General features: G+C 39.1%; 1 protein-coding gene and 2 gene segments (V, D, J or C); all 3 read right to left on the bottom strand.

The window, feature by feature from the left end:
• Positions 1 to 491: 491 nt before the first annotated feature.
• Positions 492 to 10,664, bottom strand: LOC114547197 (T-cell receptor beta chain C region-like). The segment is given in 8 exon segments: positions 492 to 806; positions 921 to 1,027; positions 1,296 to 1,322; positions 1,428 to 1,778; positions 4,548 to 4,590; positions 9,218 to 9,222; positions 10,172 to 10,450; positions 10,606 to 10,664. Coding segments are annotated over 8 exon segments (882 nt in total).
• Positions 10,665 to 13,413: 2,749 nt separating this feature from the next.
• Positions 13,414 to 14,533, bottom strand: LOC114546407 (uncharacterized). Its single transcript, XM_028565167.1, has 3 exons — positions 14,455 to 14,533; positions 13,995 to 14,288; positions 13,414 to 13,718 (listed from the first exon to the last, which is right to left on the bottom strand). The coding sequence occupies exons 1-3, from the start codon at positions 14,504 to 14,506 to the stop codon at positions 13,414 to 13,416; spliced, it is 651 nt and encodes a 216-aa protein (XP_028420968.1). The 5' UTR covers positions 14,507 to 14,533.
• Positions 14,534 to 16,350: 1,817 nt separating this feature from the next.
• On the bottom strand, positions 16,351 to 16,944 carry LOC114546406 (T cell receptor alpha variable 12-3-like). The segment is given in 2 exon segments: positions 16,351 to 16,751; positions 16,845 to 16,944. Coding segments are annotated over 2 exon segments (441 nt in total).
• Between the last annotated feature and the right edge of the window lie 1,658 nt (positions 16,945 to 18,602).

Genomic DNA, 18,602 nt, shown 5'->3' with positions numbered 1-18,602 from the left:
TTACTCTCCTACTGACGCCGTTTGAACTAAAGGAAGAACTGCTTTATTCATGTAGAGAATGTAAACCGTCGTAAGCTTCTCTCACTCGTAAAGTGAAAAAAAGATAGATATGACTTACAGTATCAGTCAGACCGATACTGTAAATAAACCCAGTTTAACAAGTTCAAATGGTTTCTTACAAAGAACAGAATTGAATCAAATCAAATGTCACTGGAGAAACTTTAGTCACCTCTCAGTTTGCTTAATGGAAAATGTTAAGACCCAAATGAACCTGCTGATGAGGTTTCAACATGATGTAGCTGAGAAATGACTGATTTCTCAGAAAAGATGCAGATAGGCGAGCAGCTAAAAATACCTGACAGTCTGTGGAAAAAGTGATGTTCAGTGCTGTATGTAATCTTTGTCATTTTTAGGACGGATTGCCAAAATCAAGTCATTTAGTCTTTTAGCAGACACTTAGGGGCAAAGGTTTAAAGGAAAATGAAACGTGATTGACAAAATCCTCTGACATACTTTTATTGAGTAGAAAATGAAGCATCAAATAGTTCACAACCACAAACATACAAAAGATTATAAAATCTACACCAAACTTACTTCCGTGCCAGTTTTGGCTTTAGAAAGTAATGAGAATATGCTCGTCTATTGGTAGAAGAATTTGGTTGGCTTATTTATATATGAATGCAAATATGTTGTGACGTACACAGTTGTGGAAATATAACCATATAATATGTTCTACAAATGTTATTTACAGAAACTAAGGTTGGTTCAGACCTCAGCTCTCAGTTGTTCCGTTTTCCGGCTGAACTCTGCAACAGACAGAAAAGACACAATGTCACAAGCTCTTTTTGTTACACGTTAGTTCACATATTACATTGAACAGAGCCTGTTCTTTTTTTATTTATTTTTTTATGTCAACAAACCTGAAGCTTCCACACCAGAAAGGCCACAAAGGCTCCATAGAGGCTGCTCTTGATGATTAGAAGAGCGTAGGAGAGTTTGGCCGTCTGTGAGATCTTCAGATAATACTCTGCAGAAAGTTCAAACATTTACATACAGTTAAATGACATGAAGAGGAAACAACCGGTGCACTTTGTGGAGATCAAACAAGGAACCAAACACTAAATGGTAGATCTGATGCATTGAGGTGTACAGAATTACAGAATATTTAGATACTTTATTCATCCCAAGGGAAATTTTAGGCATCCAGTAGCTTAGACAACCATAGGACAACAAACACACATATATCTCACATACATAAAAATCACACACAGAAATGTAAAGAGTTAAAGACTTACCTCTTGTCATGACGTTTTCACCTTCACCTGATGAGAGACGAATAAGAAATGGATTAGATGAGGACAGATAATCATTTTCCCCAAAACAAAAAGATTCAGATTAGATCATTTCTGAGTTCCAAAAGAACAGACCTTCAACACCCGGAACTGTAACTTCATGACTGATTGTTTCCTTTCCATTGAAGAATTTGACGATGCAGGTGAAACTTTTGCCGGGTGTGAACCAGTCTTCTACAGAGACACTCAGCCTGCTGGTGATTCTGTAAGACTTGTCTTCTACCTGCAGGGCATCGTTATCAGTCGCCACACCGTTGGTGACCTTATCCCCGTTGACCTTCCATTCAACAGTGACATGGTCTGGGTAGAATCCACTGGCCACACAAACAATGGTCTTCTTCCTCGAATCGTCTTTCTGCTTTTGACACTCATTTTCTGAAGGTGGAAGCACTGTCACTGTTGGTTCGGTGATTTCATGGCTTGGGTCTGCAAAAATAAAGGACACAAATCATTAAATTAAAGCTGCACAGTCCAAATCCTGGAGCTCCACCGTGAAACATGAACAATGTTAGATCTAATAAGAAAAGAAACATGGTTGTCGCAGGTTTTTGTTCTCGTATTACCAACTCTTCTTTTCATTTAAAGGTTTGTTTTTATGACGTTATCTTACCAAGACTAGACACTGTCAGTCCCTCTCCAAAATCAGCAGAATCATTGACGCGCATGTAAAGAACAGCTGACATGAACTGGCTTGTTTGTTTTTTTTTACTTTATTTGTGAGTTTTTGCTTTTACCAACCAGCACACATACAGTGAAATCACAATCACCATTTATCTCACAGATGTGTGATGAGTTTTTCTTTTTTTTTTCCTTCACTTCTCGTGGTGTTGCAAATGAGACACCATTTGCTGTTGTGAACAATTTTAGTGCAAAATGCCAAATTCCCCAGCTCTAAGCTGATTCATGAACTATACCAACAAAGTCTAGCGCTCGGACCAAATGTAGCTGTTTTTGTCATACGATTTAAAAGATTTATCCTGTGAGATGAATTAGACATTTTCGGTGGCACTTTTGACAGCAAACCTACTCAGCAATCACTGAATAAAACAAACATAGCATTTACTTCACAATAATTTAGCAGACTTAGGTCCAATAAATCTAAGGAACAACCATTTCTGCTCATGATTTTAGTCATTTTCTTACCCAACACGGTCAGTCTGGTGCCACTGCCAAAGTAAGCAGGCTCATAGTTGTTCACACTGATACAAGGCTACAGAAAAACTGCTCAACCTCTCACCACTGACAGCTGTACACTGACTTTGGGCTCTTTTTTTTTTTTTTTTCAACAAAAAAAATGAAACCGTGCACACAAAACTCCTGAAGAAATGCTTTAACCGAATTCAAACTTGACCGTATAATACTGCTGATTTAAGGTCCATTTAAGAGCATATGATTTTAAAAAGAAAACATAATTGGTAGCACTCATAACTTGACATCATTTTCTATGATATTAATGATGATATTTTGATAATGTATGTCAGTAGATATGGAATAATCTTTACTGTCTTACCTAAAACGGTGAGTTTAGTTCCAGCTACAAAGTAAGCCTCTGACTGGAACTCACAGTGTCTGACAGCTCTGATAAGAACTGGCTGTGAGTAATAATCTGGGCATAGAGCCAAATGTTTTCTAGCTGCAGCACTTTGACTGGAGAACATAGACTAGGATTGTTTTTACTGGCACAAACGGTCTTCTACATTTAACTTCTTTCACACATTTTAAAATAAGCACACTCTCTCTGTTCACTGCCATCAAATAAAATGTCTATTAAATATATTCTTAATATTGCCCATAATCTTAGCATACCAACAAGCTGAGAATCGTGCCCTGAGCTGTTTAGTTGCAGGTTTTCTTACCTAAAACAGTGAGTTTAGTTCCAGCTCCAAAGAAAGCCTCGTTGTAGGAGCACAGAGACCTTCAGCTGGAACAAAAACTCTTCCTACTGCCTCTCTTCATCTGGGCCACTTTCAAATTACTCCAACTTTCTCTCTCTTTCTCTGACATTTAAAGACTTTACTTAGAATCTACTTTAGTTTACAGAAGAGTCTGATCTCCCTTCGGTAACTTTTTGACTATTGTACGATTATTTCAACGAGCAATAATCAGCTACAGTATAAACGGGTTCAATCATGGTTTATCATTGGCGGTTGGGAGTCTGTAGAGCCTTATAGTATCTTTACAGTGTCCGAAACATCTTAACAAAATCATAACTGAACAATATTTAAGGTTTTCTTACCTAAAACAGTTAACTTTGTTCCTCCACCAAAGTAAGCCTCTGCAGCCCCACCAGAGTCACAGTGCACCTGATCAGTGCTCAAAACATGCTGCTTCTACTTTCTATCTTTGCTTTTTTAGTTTTGTACTAAATGTACAGTAACTTTCCTTTAAAACCAACACCTAAATGAATAAATACAATAGGAGCATCTCTTTTACCAAGGTACCTTACCCAGAACAGTCAGTTTAGTTCCCTGGCCGAAATAGGCTTCGCGCTGACACAGCGTTGAAACTTAAGAACAAAAAGCTCTGAGCACTGAGCAGCACCTAAATCAAAGGAACTCACTAGTATAGAGTGCTGTGCAATTCTTAAAATGAATTGCAATTTTATATTTTCATTTGATTTCTTACCTAAAACAGTTAACTTTGTTCCTCCACCAAAGTAAGCCTCTGCAGCCTGGTTCACAGTGCACCTGATCAGTGCTCAAACCAGCCCAACATGCTGCTTTCACGTTTATGTGTTTTATGCCCCCAACGTCTCCTTCAATTAGGACTAGGATTAGGCTAGGGTTAGGGTTAGGTAAAGTCAATGGTCGCAGCGCTGCCTGGAAGGAGACGGGGACTTAAAACACCATTGAGCTACTTTTACTTTGAATCTTTAGTTTCTAGTTCGGTAATGAATTTACTAACTTCCCTATTTTTTTAATAAGTTGCAATACAAACCTCTTAATTAGCAAATGTACCATTTCAATTGATTTGATATCTTACCTAAAACAGTTAACTTTGTTCCTCCACCGAAGTAAGCTTCATTCCCACTAGAGTCACAGTGTACTCCATCAGTGCTCAAACCAGCCCAACATGCTGCTCTTACTTTGACTCTTCAGTTTCTAGTTTTGTAATAAATGTAGCGACCAACCTTTTATACGTTTTTACTTTGCTTTCAGGCGGATTCATGCAAAGACATTTTGAGCGCTTACTTACCCAGAACAGTCAGTTTAGTTCCCTGGCCGAAGTAGGCTTCATACTGACACAGTGTTTAAACTTAAGGACAAAAAGCTTTGAGCACAGCTTTCAAAAGGTTGGTGCAGTACAGCAGGTTTGTTGAAGAACTATTCCACTCACAATGCTTTTTATATTTGTTCTAATTCTGATCTTACCATAAACTTTAGCCTGTATATGCAGTATATCTTTTCTTACCTAAAACGGTTAACTTTGTTCCTCCACCAAAGTAAGCTTCATTAGCACCAAAGTCACAGTGTACTCCATCAGTGCTCAAACCAGCCCAACATGCTGCTCTTACTTTGGCTCTTTAGTTTCTAGTTTGGTAATGAATTTACTAACTTTGCTATTTTAATAAGTTACAATACAAACCTCTTAATTAGCAATGTTACCATTTCAATTGATTTGATTTCTTACCTAAAACAGTTAACTTTGTTCCTCCACCGAAGTAAGCTTCATTCCCACCAGAGTCACAGTGTACTCCATCAGTGCTCAAACCAGCCCAACATGCTGCTTTTACTTTGCTTCTTTGCTTTTTAGTGTCGTAATAAATGTAACTTTCCTTTTTAAACCAACACCTAAAGCCTGTTTTCAAGTTGTATGCAACACAAACATCTCACTCATCACCCTCTTAGACTTTTATGTTAACTTACCCAGAACAGTCGGTTTAGTTCCCTGGCTGAAATAGGCTTCGTACTGACACAGCGTTGAGACTTAAGAACAAAAAGCTCTGAGCAGAACTAAAACTAGACTTAAATGCTGTACATTCTTTAAAGAAACACTACAATTACAATCCTTTTTTTTCCTCATTTGTTTTCTTTTCTTACCTAGAACAGTCAACTTTGTTCCTCCACCAAAGTAAGCCTCTGCAGTCTGGGTCACAGTGTACTCCATCAGTGCTCAAACCAGTCCAACATGCTGCTTTTACTTTGACTTTTTAGTAAACTAGACTTAGTACAGTAAGAAACACTCTAATTCCAGTGCTATTTTTTTCACGTGATTTGATTTCTTACCTAAAACAGTTAACTTTGTTCCTCCACCGAAGAAAGCTTCATATGCACCAGCCTCACAGTGTACTCGATCAGTGCTCAAACCATCATTTAGTTGCTTTTAAGTGTTTAATGTATCAAATATCACTTTTTGCTGCACTGCAGTCTGGTTATTAAAAGATTAATGTAACACAAACTTTCCCCCTCAACAACCAACCTGCTTGTGTATGTTGAACTTCTCCTACAGGAAAATGAATGTGAAGATTTTTGGATGTCTTACTTACCGAGAACAGTCAGTTTGGTTCCCTGACCAAAGTAGGCTTCAGAATTGGCACAGCGCTCCAGTCTTAATATCAAAAAGCACTGAGCTCAACTTACACTATGAAGACCCAAGTACATTATGATTCTTATTGAACCACACACCTTATACAGCTTATGTTCAGGTTTAACCATCCTTGACTTACCCAAAACGGTCAGTTTGGTTCCTTTTCCAAAGTAAGCTTCGTTTATGTTGTCACAGTGCAAAGAACTGAGCATGAAACTCTCTCCTCTTTCTCTACCAGAATTCTCTTTAGAACGTTTTTACTGTTTATACTAAGACTCTAAAGCAATGTGACAATCATAAAAACAAAGTAATAAACAGAAATATTACCTAAAACAGTCAGTTTGGTTCCTTTTCCAAAGAAAGCAGGATCAGTGTAGGTCACAGTGTTCTGTCTTCAGCTCAATATTTCAACATTTTCATATTAAGAGTTTCTACCTTCACTTTCATACCAACATGTCTACTATTGTAAGTTTGTTGCAGTGAACTGAAGCCGTGAGAGATGCTACTTACCCAAAACAGTGAGTTTTGTTCCCTTTCCAAAGTAAGCTTCAGATCCAGTGTCACACTGAATATCTCCTCAACCAAAAAGTCTCAAAACATCCCATAATCAGCATGTTGAGACACAGTGTAATAATCCAGGGGATGAAGAAGGTTTAAACATGCAGGATACGCCTCATAATGTCCAATTATGTTCGTTTTTGTCGAGGAGAATGGAAGAAGCATCCCAATGCTCCACATTTGAATTAAAAGTAATTTAAAAAACTTTTTTTCCAGCAGATTTTCTGCATAAACATGGACTTTTCAATGCCAAAGTGTGCTGCCTTCAGATTATTGATTTTTCTGCTCTCCCGGCTGTCCCAGGTAGCATGTAGCAGTCTAAACAATGGCTGTTAATGGGAGGAGGTTTTTGTACAGCGGCTCTATGGGATTGTATCACCGTGGCCCCCTGTCCCCACGATGAAAAAGCATCATACAAAAACCTGAAGTCTCTTTGGTTGTCTCCCCTCTCCCTCCCCCAGCCTGCGTCTCCATATCTCAGCCTCCATCTCTCTCTGTGTGAGAGCAGCTGTACAGCTCGGGCTGGCTGACTCCAACCTGACTGCTGCTATTTCTGTGACAGCTAAGAAAAGAAGCAGAACAGAGGGAAGGAAAAGGGAAACTGGTCTTTGTTTGTAGCTGTTCAGAGGGAGTGACATCTCAGCTGGTCACACCTCTTTATCCACCCATGTTCACTTAGTAACATTCACTACTTCACACTGTAATCATGTTTAGCCTAGTTGATATTGACGACGTTTCATTTCCGGGATTGTTCAGATGCCACCGGAAATTCTGCCGGATGTCCCTCATTTTGGCTGGATGTCCATCACCTTTCTCTTTGTGTTGGCGTTCTAAACTCCGGTGGATTTCTGAGGACTATGGTTAACTGCTGCTCAGATCTCTGCAGGGTAAATCCAGACAGCTAGCTACACTATCTGTCCAATCTGAGTTTTCTGTTGGACGACTAAAACAACTTCTGAATGTACATGTTCCACCAAAACAACTTCCTTCCTGAGGCTATTCTGCAGAGGCACCCTTGCTCTGTCCGGCTCTTAGTTCTGCCCAAGACAATTATGATTAATTAAAAGAAATGCCAATAAAACAGAGCATGTTTTTCTCCCATCCCGGAATCCTGTGTGGACTAGCCAGACCCCCCTCCGCAGCGATGTGGAGGAAGGTCCGCCAAAGCGAGACTATGTGGCCTAATGTATCGCTCATCGTGATGAACGAATAACTATTACCTGACTCTGCGGTGCCCCTCAGCTATACAGTATGACGAATTTTAGTGTTTTTAAGCTCAAGTTTAGGTTTTATAGTGCCACTATCAGTATTTTTGTTTCCAGCTGCGGGCAGCTATTTTCAGTAAAAAATCCCTGATTGATCTGGTTGAGTGTGCGCCCCATGTACAAAGGCTTAGTCCTCACCGCAGCGGCCGGGGGTTCAAATCGGACCTGTGGCCTTTTGCTGCATGTTATTCCCTCTCTCTCTCCCCTTTCTTGTCTTCAGCTGTCCTGTCAAAGTCCCAAAATGGCAAAAAAATTATCTTAAAGCTATAGTGCGTAGTTTTTAATTTCCATGAGGAATTCTATGGGCCTTTTTCACGGCAGACATGTTGACATGTCATAGTAGGAAAAGCACAGGTGTATTCAAACCCATTAATGATGGCTGCATTCCACTTAGGAGAGGCCCTGGTATTGTACATGCTGACACACTGAAACAGCTTACTGGGACACTTGATGGAATTGAGCCATCGTTAAGGTTATCAGTTTCAGCTGTGCTTTTCCTACTATGACAAGTCAAAATGTCTGCTGTGAAAAAGGTCCATAGTAATGATAACAAAACTGTCGGTGTGTCCACATCTGTCCCTAAATTAAAAAAAGAGCTCTTAACAACATTCACTCTATCCTTTTATTAATTTTGTCTTTAAACTAATTTAGTTAAAGAGTGTATTTACATCAGGGACTACATGAATAGTCTGTCGCTTTCATTTCCGAATAAAAGTAACAGCACTATGATACATTTTAAGCATTGCTGAGACCATTATATTATGTCATATTTACTCTTTTTACTTCTATGTAAACGCCCCCACATTCCGACCACTTAATAAATATATAGCTCAGTATGATAACACTTAAAAGTAAGGTCAGTACAGTGTGTAAAAGGGATGGCCAGTCAAACTAGCACATCCAAGTGTAATCCCATATGAACCCTGTAGAGGTCAGTGTATGCTAACTTCTTGCTAACTTGATAAACTTGCACGAAGTATGAAGTAAATATAATAGGAAAGTATAGACATGAGCACAGAATGACCCAGATGATTCACTGTACACGCCAGTATATGTTGTATGGGATGTTTAAACCTTCCAATGTTAACACCTGCTCACTTATCTGAACTGATCAGCTTTGTGGTGTTGCAGGATCATCACTGAGCTGTGGAGAGGCACTTCCTGTACCATTCTTTAATGAACTAGTCGAGTTTATCATGCTGATTCTTTTTTATTTGATGTCCCAATTCTTACTTTATTGTCACATTGATGTTAGTCTTGCATTACCAGACCTATCTCCACAGCGCTATAGGTCTGGCTTCACCACACTCTGCAGTTCTTTCAGCTCCTACTTCAGGGCAGAGTCTTTTCCCTTTTCCACATAGGAACCCTTAGTGACCTAGCAACGTCTGAAACACAAACGGTACATATTCACACAACAGGAACATTGCGATTGCTGGTTTGTTGTTGTATGTGGTGCTAAAGTCAAGTGACGACGCTATAAAGACCGTTGCGGTGCTTGCGTCGCTCCCTTACCCCTCCTACCAGTTCTATGGCCACTTGGCCAGTGTGAATGCAAATGGGGGAGAGTAGTTAGTAGAACTGTTTCGAAGGGGAACTGTTCCTATAACTATGTTCCTGTAACTACATGGTCGGAACGAGGCTATACATTCTGGGATAGGAGAAAAAAAACGTTCTGGGTTGTTTGCATTTCTTTCAACCAATCACAATCGTCTTGGGCGAAGCTCTGGACGCAGAGACGGTGGCTCTGCAAAATGGTCTCGGTAAGGAACTAGTTTTGGTGGAACATTTGCACCCCGCAAAAGAAAACGCTACATACAATATTAAAGTTAACTGTTCACACGACACAGTAATGTCAGTTATTTAAATTAGCTGGACACATAGTAAAACCTCATTTGCTCTTAACAGTGTATCACTGTGTGTACTTTGTCCACAGTAATCCCACCAATCGGTCCCAAAACGTCTCCGTTAGAGAGGAAACGTTGTAAACACATTCTTTTTACATTTTTACAGTCATTCCCCGAACAAACCAAGCATGCCTGACTAGTTGCACAATCCAAATTATCTTCCAATCTAGTGAGTACTGGCCCATTTCAGGCACTGGTTGAAGACTTCTTACAGGATATAACCTAAAAAGCCAATATTAGCCCCGAGTGGACTACTTCTTCCATACATATTGTTACAAGTATGCTAGCTCATTCTGTTAGTAGAAAATGTGTATTAGAATGGATTACTTCCTTTATAAATGTAGTTAAAAGTAGGGTAGCTCATCCTGTCAGATAGAAAGTAGATATAATTGTGTCTTGCCCTATTTCAGGACTTAATCAATGATATAATTTCTTTATTTTTCCACCAATTGACTATAAAATCCATACAAGCCACAGCTCCTGTGGCAGGAGCCTGTGTGCCACCACCTGTGACAGCCACAGTTATTTGTATGACTGTGTGGTCTGTGTGCATCACTGTGACTGGCAGCACAGTAGTAAGTGCTGCTGTCATTCAGGAGCAGCCCAGTAATCTGAAGAGAGAAGTTGTTCTTGGATGTTTCCAGAGACGGCTGGAAGCGCCCCTCAGTTTGGTCGTACTCTTTGGTGAGGAACTCCAGCAGTTCTCCGTAGTGGTTTTGTCGATACCAGAGCATGGTGTAGCTGCCCATGCTGAACCCTGGACCCATGCTGCACTCAAAGTTCACTGTCAATCCTGGGTGGGACATTTGATCTCCAGACTGAAGAACTACCACAGTGAGACCTGCAGCACATGAAGAGGATGTTTTATTGCGTCTCACCTCAATGTACAAAACGGTAAATTCACAGAAACGTATGCCATGTAAATGGGACTGGAACTTGATCATTCAAGCAGCCAACAGTTAGTACATCCATTATGAATAAATACATAAAACCCACCTGAGTGTAAAAGAAGCGACAGATAAAGGAGTGTGCTGAACATGTCAGAGGTGAACACGTCTTCCAGCTGAATGAGTCCCACGTCACTCTGTTCAGCACCAATATACCATGAGGTCACATGATAGGGATGTGAGACTGATTGTTCTTCTCAATCACGGATGATATAAGCACAGGGAAGACTATTTCTGTCTTGTATTTAGACTGAGGTTGTCAGTACTTTGTTTTGTCAGGCTGGAGCTGCATCTGAAACATTTACACCAACGTGATTGGTGTGAATTCTACATTCAAACTGAGACTAATTTTTTTTTGGTAATATTTATGGTATAGTGATGCTTCTTAGCTACTCAAGATAAACTAAAATGTATACATGGTTTTCAAATAATACATTTATAACAAGCAGTAGAGCATGAATTGTATAATTTCTTGAAACATAACTGAATAATACACGGATGTTGCTTCATTACAGTGATTCAAAGTAATGTAACATAAAGCATATAAGTGTAGTATGTAACATATATTATTAACTTCCTCTTGTTATAAGTTATATTTTTAGCCCATGCAATTGTCATTAGTTTAAAATATGTGACCGATCTTCAGGTAATGTATATATGTATGTACATATAGCTCCAGGAATCTATTTGATATAATTAATTTATGTAATAAAATGTTTTAATCATGATTTTGTTTAGTGCTGAAACCAGAAGTCACGAAGTGTGTTTGTTGATCAACAGAAAATTAATTGACAGCTATTTTGATGATTGATTGATTATTCAGTAATTTCAGTACCTGGTGTTCAACATCTTTGTGTTTTGGAGTGTTGGTCAGACAAAACAAGATGTCTGAAGACCACATCTCGGCTCTAAGAAATTGTGGGCATCTTTCAAAATTTTCTAACATTGAATGAAACTAATCAGAATTTTTTTGGGATTTGCACCTTGGGGATATTTCAAGTCATTTTTGATATTTGTACTCTTTCCTACTTTGTACTGCAACTGCTGCATAACAATTTTCGACTTCCTCGAGATAAAGATCTATCTTATTTCATCTTATTTGTAGCTCTATACTTAACTACTTACAGTAAAATGATGTAGCTAAAACAATAAATCAATCAACAAAATCAACAATTTTATGAATGTTATTTATCTAGAAAAAATGCCAATAAAAACTAAACCAGCTTTTCCAACATTAGGATTTACTATGTTATTTCCTTGTCAATTGCATAACAGAACAGTAGATGAAGCGATAATGAAAACAACTATTTACTAACTTCATTATGCACATTTTTGGCTTATGGAATGATTGAGGCTCTCTGTTAATGCCATTGGTTAATACCAGAACCCTTGGTGGAAAGTGATTGGGATGCCAACTGCCGTTAAACTCTAAAGAAGAAGAAGAAGAAGAAGAAGGAAAGTGATTGGTCACAGCCGATTTCAACACATTGCCCCGCCCACTCAGTTTTCAATTTCGTAGCTAAGTGCTATGCTAAGTGCTGACCGTCCAATTCCTCTCCAGGACAAAGAACAAAATATTTTAGTGTGTTAAACTTACAGAAAGATTCCATAAACATTTACTACAGTTTGTATCTCATAAGCGAGTTTACTTCCAACAGTCGGGTTATGTCGCCTCAGGACGGCTGTAATGACCGTGTTCGCCACTTTTAGCTGCTGTAGCCTAATGCTAGCTGGGACGCCATCAACGGTTCTCCTCTTGAAGTCTGAACTTGACTCTGCTGTTGCCTCTTCTCAAATACATCACTGCGGTCTAAGATGCCGGAAGTTACTGCGTTTACCAAGAAGGTAAGCCTTTGTTTCTTGTATGTCATGAGTTGAAGTTTAGGCTGTGTTTTCTTGGTGTTTGTATGCTTGGCTAAGCTAATGGCTGTGGGGCTGCTTAGCTAACGTTAACCTTTTTGCTCTGCTGCTGTGTTTTGTGGTTGATGGCTGCTGATTCTTTCTTTTTGTGTAATATTAGAATTGACATTGATTGTGAATTGGCATTATTCATTTGGTTTTGATGCTGGTGGTTTGGTGAAATATACTATGAGTATTGAAGTGTTTGTTGAAATTGTAGAGGTGTTGATTCAACTTCATGGCTAAACGTTAGAGTTTTTCTGTCGGTTTTAATTTTATTGGGGGTTAAATTGTAAAGGTGACACAAAGCAATGCATTTCCACACACCATCGAACTCATGAACAGTTTCATTTTTATGTCAGAACAATTCCTGTTAGCCTATAGATATTCGCATTGCAGTTTTACACACACTGCAATATGTACATAATCTAGCCTTTTATACTTAAGGCTCAGCAGGGTACCCCCCTCCCCCCCATTAATAAATATTGTATCCATACAGTATTATATACATTTGCATCTTGGGGATATTTGATATGTATATATTTTTATAAATATTTGTACTCTATTCTACTTTGAACTGCAGCTGCAGCATACCAATTTCCCTCGGGATGAATACAGTTTACCTACATTTTTTGCAATGCCTGGACTCTTGCACTGACGTTAATGCACAACTACCCTGTATGTGCAGTAGGCTAACTACCGATCTGACTTGTATAACTCTGCGTTGTTCTTGTCCAGCTCTTCTCTGTAGGCATAGCTACATGTTTCACTATGCTTATATTTATTATTTGTTAGTAGTTATCTTTTACGTCTGTATTGTATCTTTAATGTAAATTTGCTCTTTATGTGCATATTGAGAGCTACAAAGTCAACTTTCAGTCTCAGGATCTTTGAACATGAAAACAACATGGAAAAAAAAGAGAACAGGGTTTTGGTGATGGGGTGTCATTAAACCACATCACTGTGTACCGGCGGCGCAGAAATACACAGCAGAGTCTGCTAGATTGACACTGGGAATGATCAGAGCTCCTGTTTGGACGCCATCTCGTGTAATGTTAAACCGATCTTTAAACTGCTGCTCATAGTTGGGGTCACCGCCAGTGTAGCTGTATCCAATTAAATGAATCAGACCGCTCTCTGTTTGCTGGTACCAGAGCATTACATTAAGATTATTATCATCGTGACTGCATTTAAAATCCACCCTGGACGTTTCGTTGACTATTCTTGGATGAGACGGCTGAAACGTCACACTCTTAGCTTGGTCTGTGGGGGAAAAAACAGATTTAAGAATCTTGGTTGATACAGAATCCTCTGTGAAAAAAATATGAGCTGTATAAAATGGTATAAATTAGTTATTTTTGCAGCAAATTTCATTACATGGAAGCAAGATGAGAAGAAATCCGATCACAGTTGGAGACATCGTTTCTGCTGCAGGAGAAACTTCCTTCACTGAGAGTCTGTTTAAAGAGACTCTGCGCCTCATGTGAGACCATGAGGGTTTTTAGTGAGGGAGTGGCATTAAACCACATCACTGTGTACTGGCAGCGCAGAAATACACAGCCGAGTGTGACAGGGTTGCTTTGCGTATACTCAGAACTCCTTTCAATGAACCGTTTCTTGTCATCTGGAATTGTTCTTCAAACTGACCCTCGTAGGTTGGGGAGCTCTCATATCCATACCCAATGAGGGTCATAGACAGACCGTCCTCTCTTTGCTGATACCAGAGCATTATTACGAGGGAAGCATCATCATGGCTGCATTTAATCTGGACCTCAGTGCCCTCATTCACTATCTGGGGATCAGATTGTTGAAATGTGACAGCGCTCGCCTGACCTGTGGAGAAAGCAGATTTAGATGAAGCGGTTATTGACACAAAAGACGAGGATACAGTATTCATAATTTCATAGAACAGGTTTTTTTTGTGTGTTTTTTTTAGCCTTTTAAACATAGCTAATCAATCATAGTTTCATGTAATTCAGGATGGAATTTGAGATCGTACATGAAAGCCAGATGAAGAGAAAAGCAAATGTGTGCAAAGGTGAAGAAGACATTGTGAGGCACTGATGTGAGGGGAAGAATTGCTGTGAGAAAAACGAGGCTCAGGGTGAGGAGGGAGGGCATTGTGTCATCATCATATTCTCTTGATAACCATTCTCTTCATGCCAGGTGCTGTGCCTCCACCTATTGGTTGAATCTATTCAGGACAGTAATGTGCATGGCTGCAGTTGGTTACTTTACAGGAAAACACAGACATAAGTTATTTTTTATAAAAAATAATCAATAATATATTTTATCTTTTAGAGAGCAGTTTATTCCTGATTGACTTTATTTTTTGCCTTTTGTCCCTTCCATTAATATAAGTGAAACCTGTATTAAACGTCACTGATATGATCTCTGCAGCGTGGTTGAGTTCCTTTCCTTATTTGAATTATTATTGTTATTTTTTATTATTATTAATGTGAGTCAGGATGCAGAACAATAAATAGAGCTGTAACAATTCCAAATTTTACTGTAGAATTAACTGTCTCAGAAATAATTGGGATTGACAATATAATTGTCTCTTTCAGTCAAATGAATTAATCAAATAAATGAAAGTTCTGAGTGAATGCCAGAATACATGAAAACATGAAACCATCAACAGTCATACCCCTTAGGATCTTAGCTGTTAGCAATTAAGCGATGAGACAATTATGTAAGAACTGTTACAGGCCTAACAATAAACGGCCTCTCCGTCTCCATGTTTATGTCACAGATGTGAGGTCTGTAGACTGGCAGCACACAGATAAACAGCCTCATTCTCCTTCTGAATGCTGTTTTTTTTTTATATTTTTGATTTTTTTCACCAGACACCACTGCTTCTACTGTGAACTGAAAACCTCCTCTCAGCTCTCTGTAGCAGTGCAGGTTAATGTTAGGCCCCACTATTATGTAGTTAGGCCTGAGTGATCAGCAGACAGAGAAACATCTGAAACACAGAAATCAGAAAAGCTGTTGCCAGCATAATAAAAAAAATACTTTATCTAACTAACTAAATCACTTCAATATAAGTCATGTGTTTACATGCTTTTTTTTTTATATGTATATGTATTTTGCTTTGTTAAAACAGTTTAAATCAGTTTGCTTCAGATTAGGGCTGCGCAATTAATTGAAATTTAATTGTGATTATGATTTTGGCTCCCAATGATCACAGAAACGGAATAATTGAGAAAAACAATTATTTAGCTCATTACGTTTTGCAAGTAAACTCTAATTTTCTCTTGTGTTCTGACTGTAAAAATGAAATATGAAATAGGAAAAGTATTAAGGCAAAGTTCACAGTTGTATGTTTTTTTTTTTTTTTTTTTTAATACTGTTGATTTATTTAACTTTTTCCACTGTTTTTTAAGTTCAATAATTGGAACATCTTTCAAGAAGTCAACGAGTTTCAATATTGACCGAAATAATCAAAATAAAAAGATTATATTTTTTCCCATAATCCAGCAGCCCTACTTCAGAGCAACAAATGATGAAGATGTACTCTATATTAAACACCAAAAATATTTTAACCACACATTTGATGAGAGGGAGCCAATTTGTTTCTTTTTTAAATAGATATTAACTTTACCTGCATCCTATTTTGATTTAGGAAAATAAAATGACTGAAAATACAATGAGCCAGCACTGCGTGTGTGGAGTAAATGACATCAGACTCTCTGCAGTATTAAATAGACCAAAGAGAAGACCTACAGAAGGAAGAAGACTGGAGCGCTTGTGTTTGCGAGGTTTATGTGCACAACGGGCATTTTTAGTCCGTCTTTTGTTTGATTCATCGATCATAATTTGTCCAACGCATTACTTTTATGCCTTTTTTTTTTTTTTTTTGTTAGTCTTCTCAGCAGGGAAAGAAAACAACTCTTTATCGAGCAGTTTGGCTTGTTGATGCAGGTGCATGTGACTGTGGGCCACCAGCTTTTTGTAAAGGAGCCAGAGGAGTTGAAACACTGTGCTTACTCGCTGCACAGAAATACTCTGCACTGTCTGCTGGGATTATGTTGGAGATGACAAGCTGAGCTCGGCCTTTTGAGTGGCCCGTCATCTTGAAACGTGCTTCAAAGTTCTCCTCAACGTTTGGGTTTTCGTAGTGAAGCAGTCCGATCAGCTCCATGCCCCCCGGGCCTCCTGCTGCCGACTTGTGCCGGTACCAGAGCATGTAGGGGTAGTTGTTGTCTCCATGGTAACAGTCAAGACGGGCTTCTGCTTGCTCAGGTTTTATCAGAGGAGGTGATTGTTGGATTGTAAGCGACGACATCACAATGTCTAGAGTAGGAAAAATAAAAACTGAGGGTTGACAGACATTTATGGTTTATGTCATAATGAGTAATTACACACATCTTGTGACTCGTGCAGTACCTGTTAGCAAAGACAGAGAAAAAAACAAAATGACAAACATTTTAAAATCCTCATCTAGGCATAATATTCACTGTGGTGGCTCACATCTGAACTGGGACTAATACAGAGATATGCAAAGGCATTAATGAAAATACATTGCTGTGAAATCATCCTTTTATTGCATGTTGGTAATGAGGAAGGAGGAGCTTACTGACTTCATGTCGGTGTGTTTTCACTGCTCTCTGCTGTTCAGTGTTCTGATTCTGACTCATGCAAAGGGGATCTGAGGCCTAGTACACACGGGTATTTTGGAAACAGGGTTTTTCCCTCCTTTAGTTCTAACAAAAAATCCCGTCCGCACAAGCACGGTTTAAAAAAAGAATCTCAGTCCGAGTGACAACACAAAAACCCAATGGAAGCGCTGTCAGGAGCGTGCCAGAACCAGGGCGGTGATATAGGGCTGGGTAATTCATAACATTTGGATCATAATTTTGATTTTGGCTCCCAGCGATCACCAAAACAAAGTCATCGGGGAAAAATGATTATTTTGCACATGACATTATGCAAGTCAACTCTTATTTTGTCTTGTGTTCCGAAGGGGAATTCAAAAAGTTCAAAAGGGAAAAGTATTAAGGCAGATTTTTGTTTAACTGTTTCCAAAAGTCAAAGAGTAATCGTGTCAATATAGTGGAAGTAGGAGTAAATGTACATTTATGTAAAAGTCCTGTTTGCAAGGATAGAACTAGCACTATTTTGGCCACGTCCTCCGTTGCATTAAATGTTGCCTCCTTTGGTTATTGTGACTAATATCTGTAGAGTGGAGAGAGCTGAATAGCAAAAGATCTCATTAATCAATGACATAATAAATATCAGTCTCAGTAAAATTCTCTTACTTTTACAACCACTTTTCTCTCAAATGTTCATAGTGTTGTATACTCTCTCCCCCCCCCTAAATGTAGCCTACATGCTAAAGGAACCTAACTCATCCTAATCAACCAATACTAATGCTTTTTGGTTCAACGTTTCGATTCTGTGTCACGTGGTTTCAGTGGTTTCCTGTTGGCGTACTGTTATCCTCTGGATCATTTTTGGAGGTTTTTGTACGAGAGCGTCACTGTCTTTATTACTGTGTATACTCGCTGCTCCAAAATATTCTCCGCTGTCTTCAGGGTGGCTCAGGTTCAGGATGTGAAGATAAGCTGTTTTCTCTCCATCTCCACTCACGCTAAAGTGGCTTTCAAACGCTGGCTCAACCTTAGCAGTTTTAAAGTACATGTAGGCAATCAGCTTGAGGGAAGTGTCTCCTGCTGAGCGCTGATACCAGAGGATGGTGTCATAGCTCGGGATTTGATGTGTGAGGCTCAGGTTGGCTTCAACGTTGGGTCTCCAAAACAGCTGAGTCGGAGTCTGAGACACTTGTTTTTCTTTACTGAGGTAAACCCCTGTAGAGAGACCAGGACATAATCAAATCTTTGTGCCTTTGGCATTAACTACACAGTTGCAGTTATTTGAGGAAATAAACCCTTTGAAGTATATGAAACCATTACTATTTAAATACCTCTGTTCCTCCACTGGCACTTAAGGTTTTTTGAGAGTTAATTCCAAATTAAATAGAAAAAGTGACGTCGTCATGAGTGCTCAATACCTTCAATCCAGAACACCGTGATGATGGAAATGATCAGACGAGCTGGCATCTTGTTGAATGTGAAAAGCCAACTGGGGTCTCTACAGAGCTTTGTGGAGCAGGAGGAGGTGGGGGGGGCGGGGCGGCAGGATGTG

The sequence above is a fragment of the Perca flavescens genome, chromosome 20 (genome assembly GCF_004354835.1).
Source record: "Perca flavescens isolate YP-PL-M2 chromosome 20, PFLA_1.0, whole genome shotgun sequence".
Classification (NCBI taxonomy): domain Eukaryota; kingdom Metazoa; phylum Chordata; class Actinopteri; order Perciformes; family Percidae; genus Perca; species Perca flavescens.
Note: the sequence above shows the minus strand (reverse complement) of the source record. Positions and strands in the feature narration are given on the sequence as shown.

Coding starts and splice junctions, on each gene's coding strand:
- LOC114546407 (XM_028565167.1), bottom strand. CDS start 14,506: ATGTCTTCTTCACCTTTGCACACATTTGCTTTTCTCTTCATCTGGCTT. Junction 14,289..14,454: donor TCTCTTCATCTGGCTTTCAT/GTACGATCTCAA, acceptor CTTTCTCCACAG/GTCAGGCGAGCGCTGTCACA. Junction 13,719..13,994: donor TGTGTATTTCTGCGCTGCCA/GTACACAGTGAT, acceptor TTTCCCCCACAG/ACCAAGCTAAGAGTGTGACG.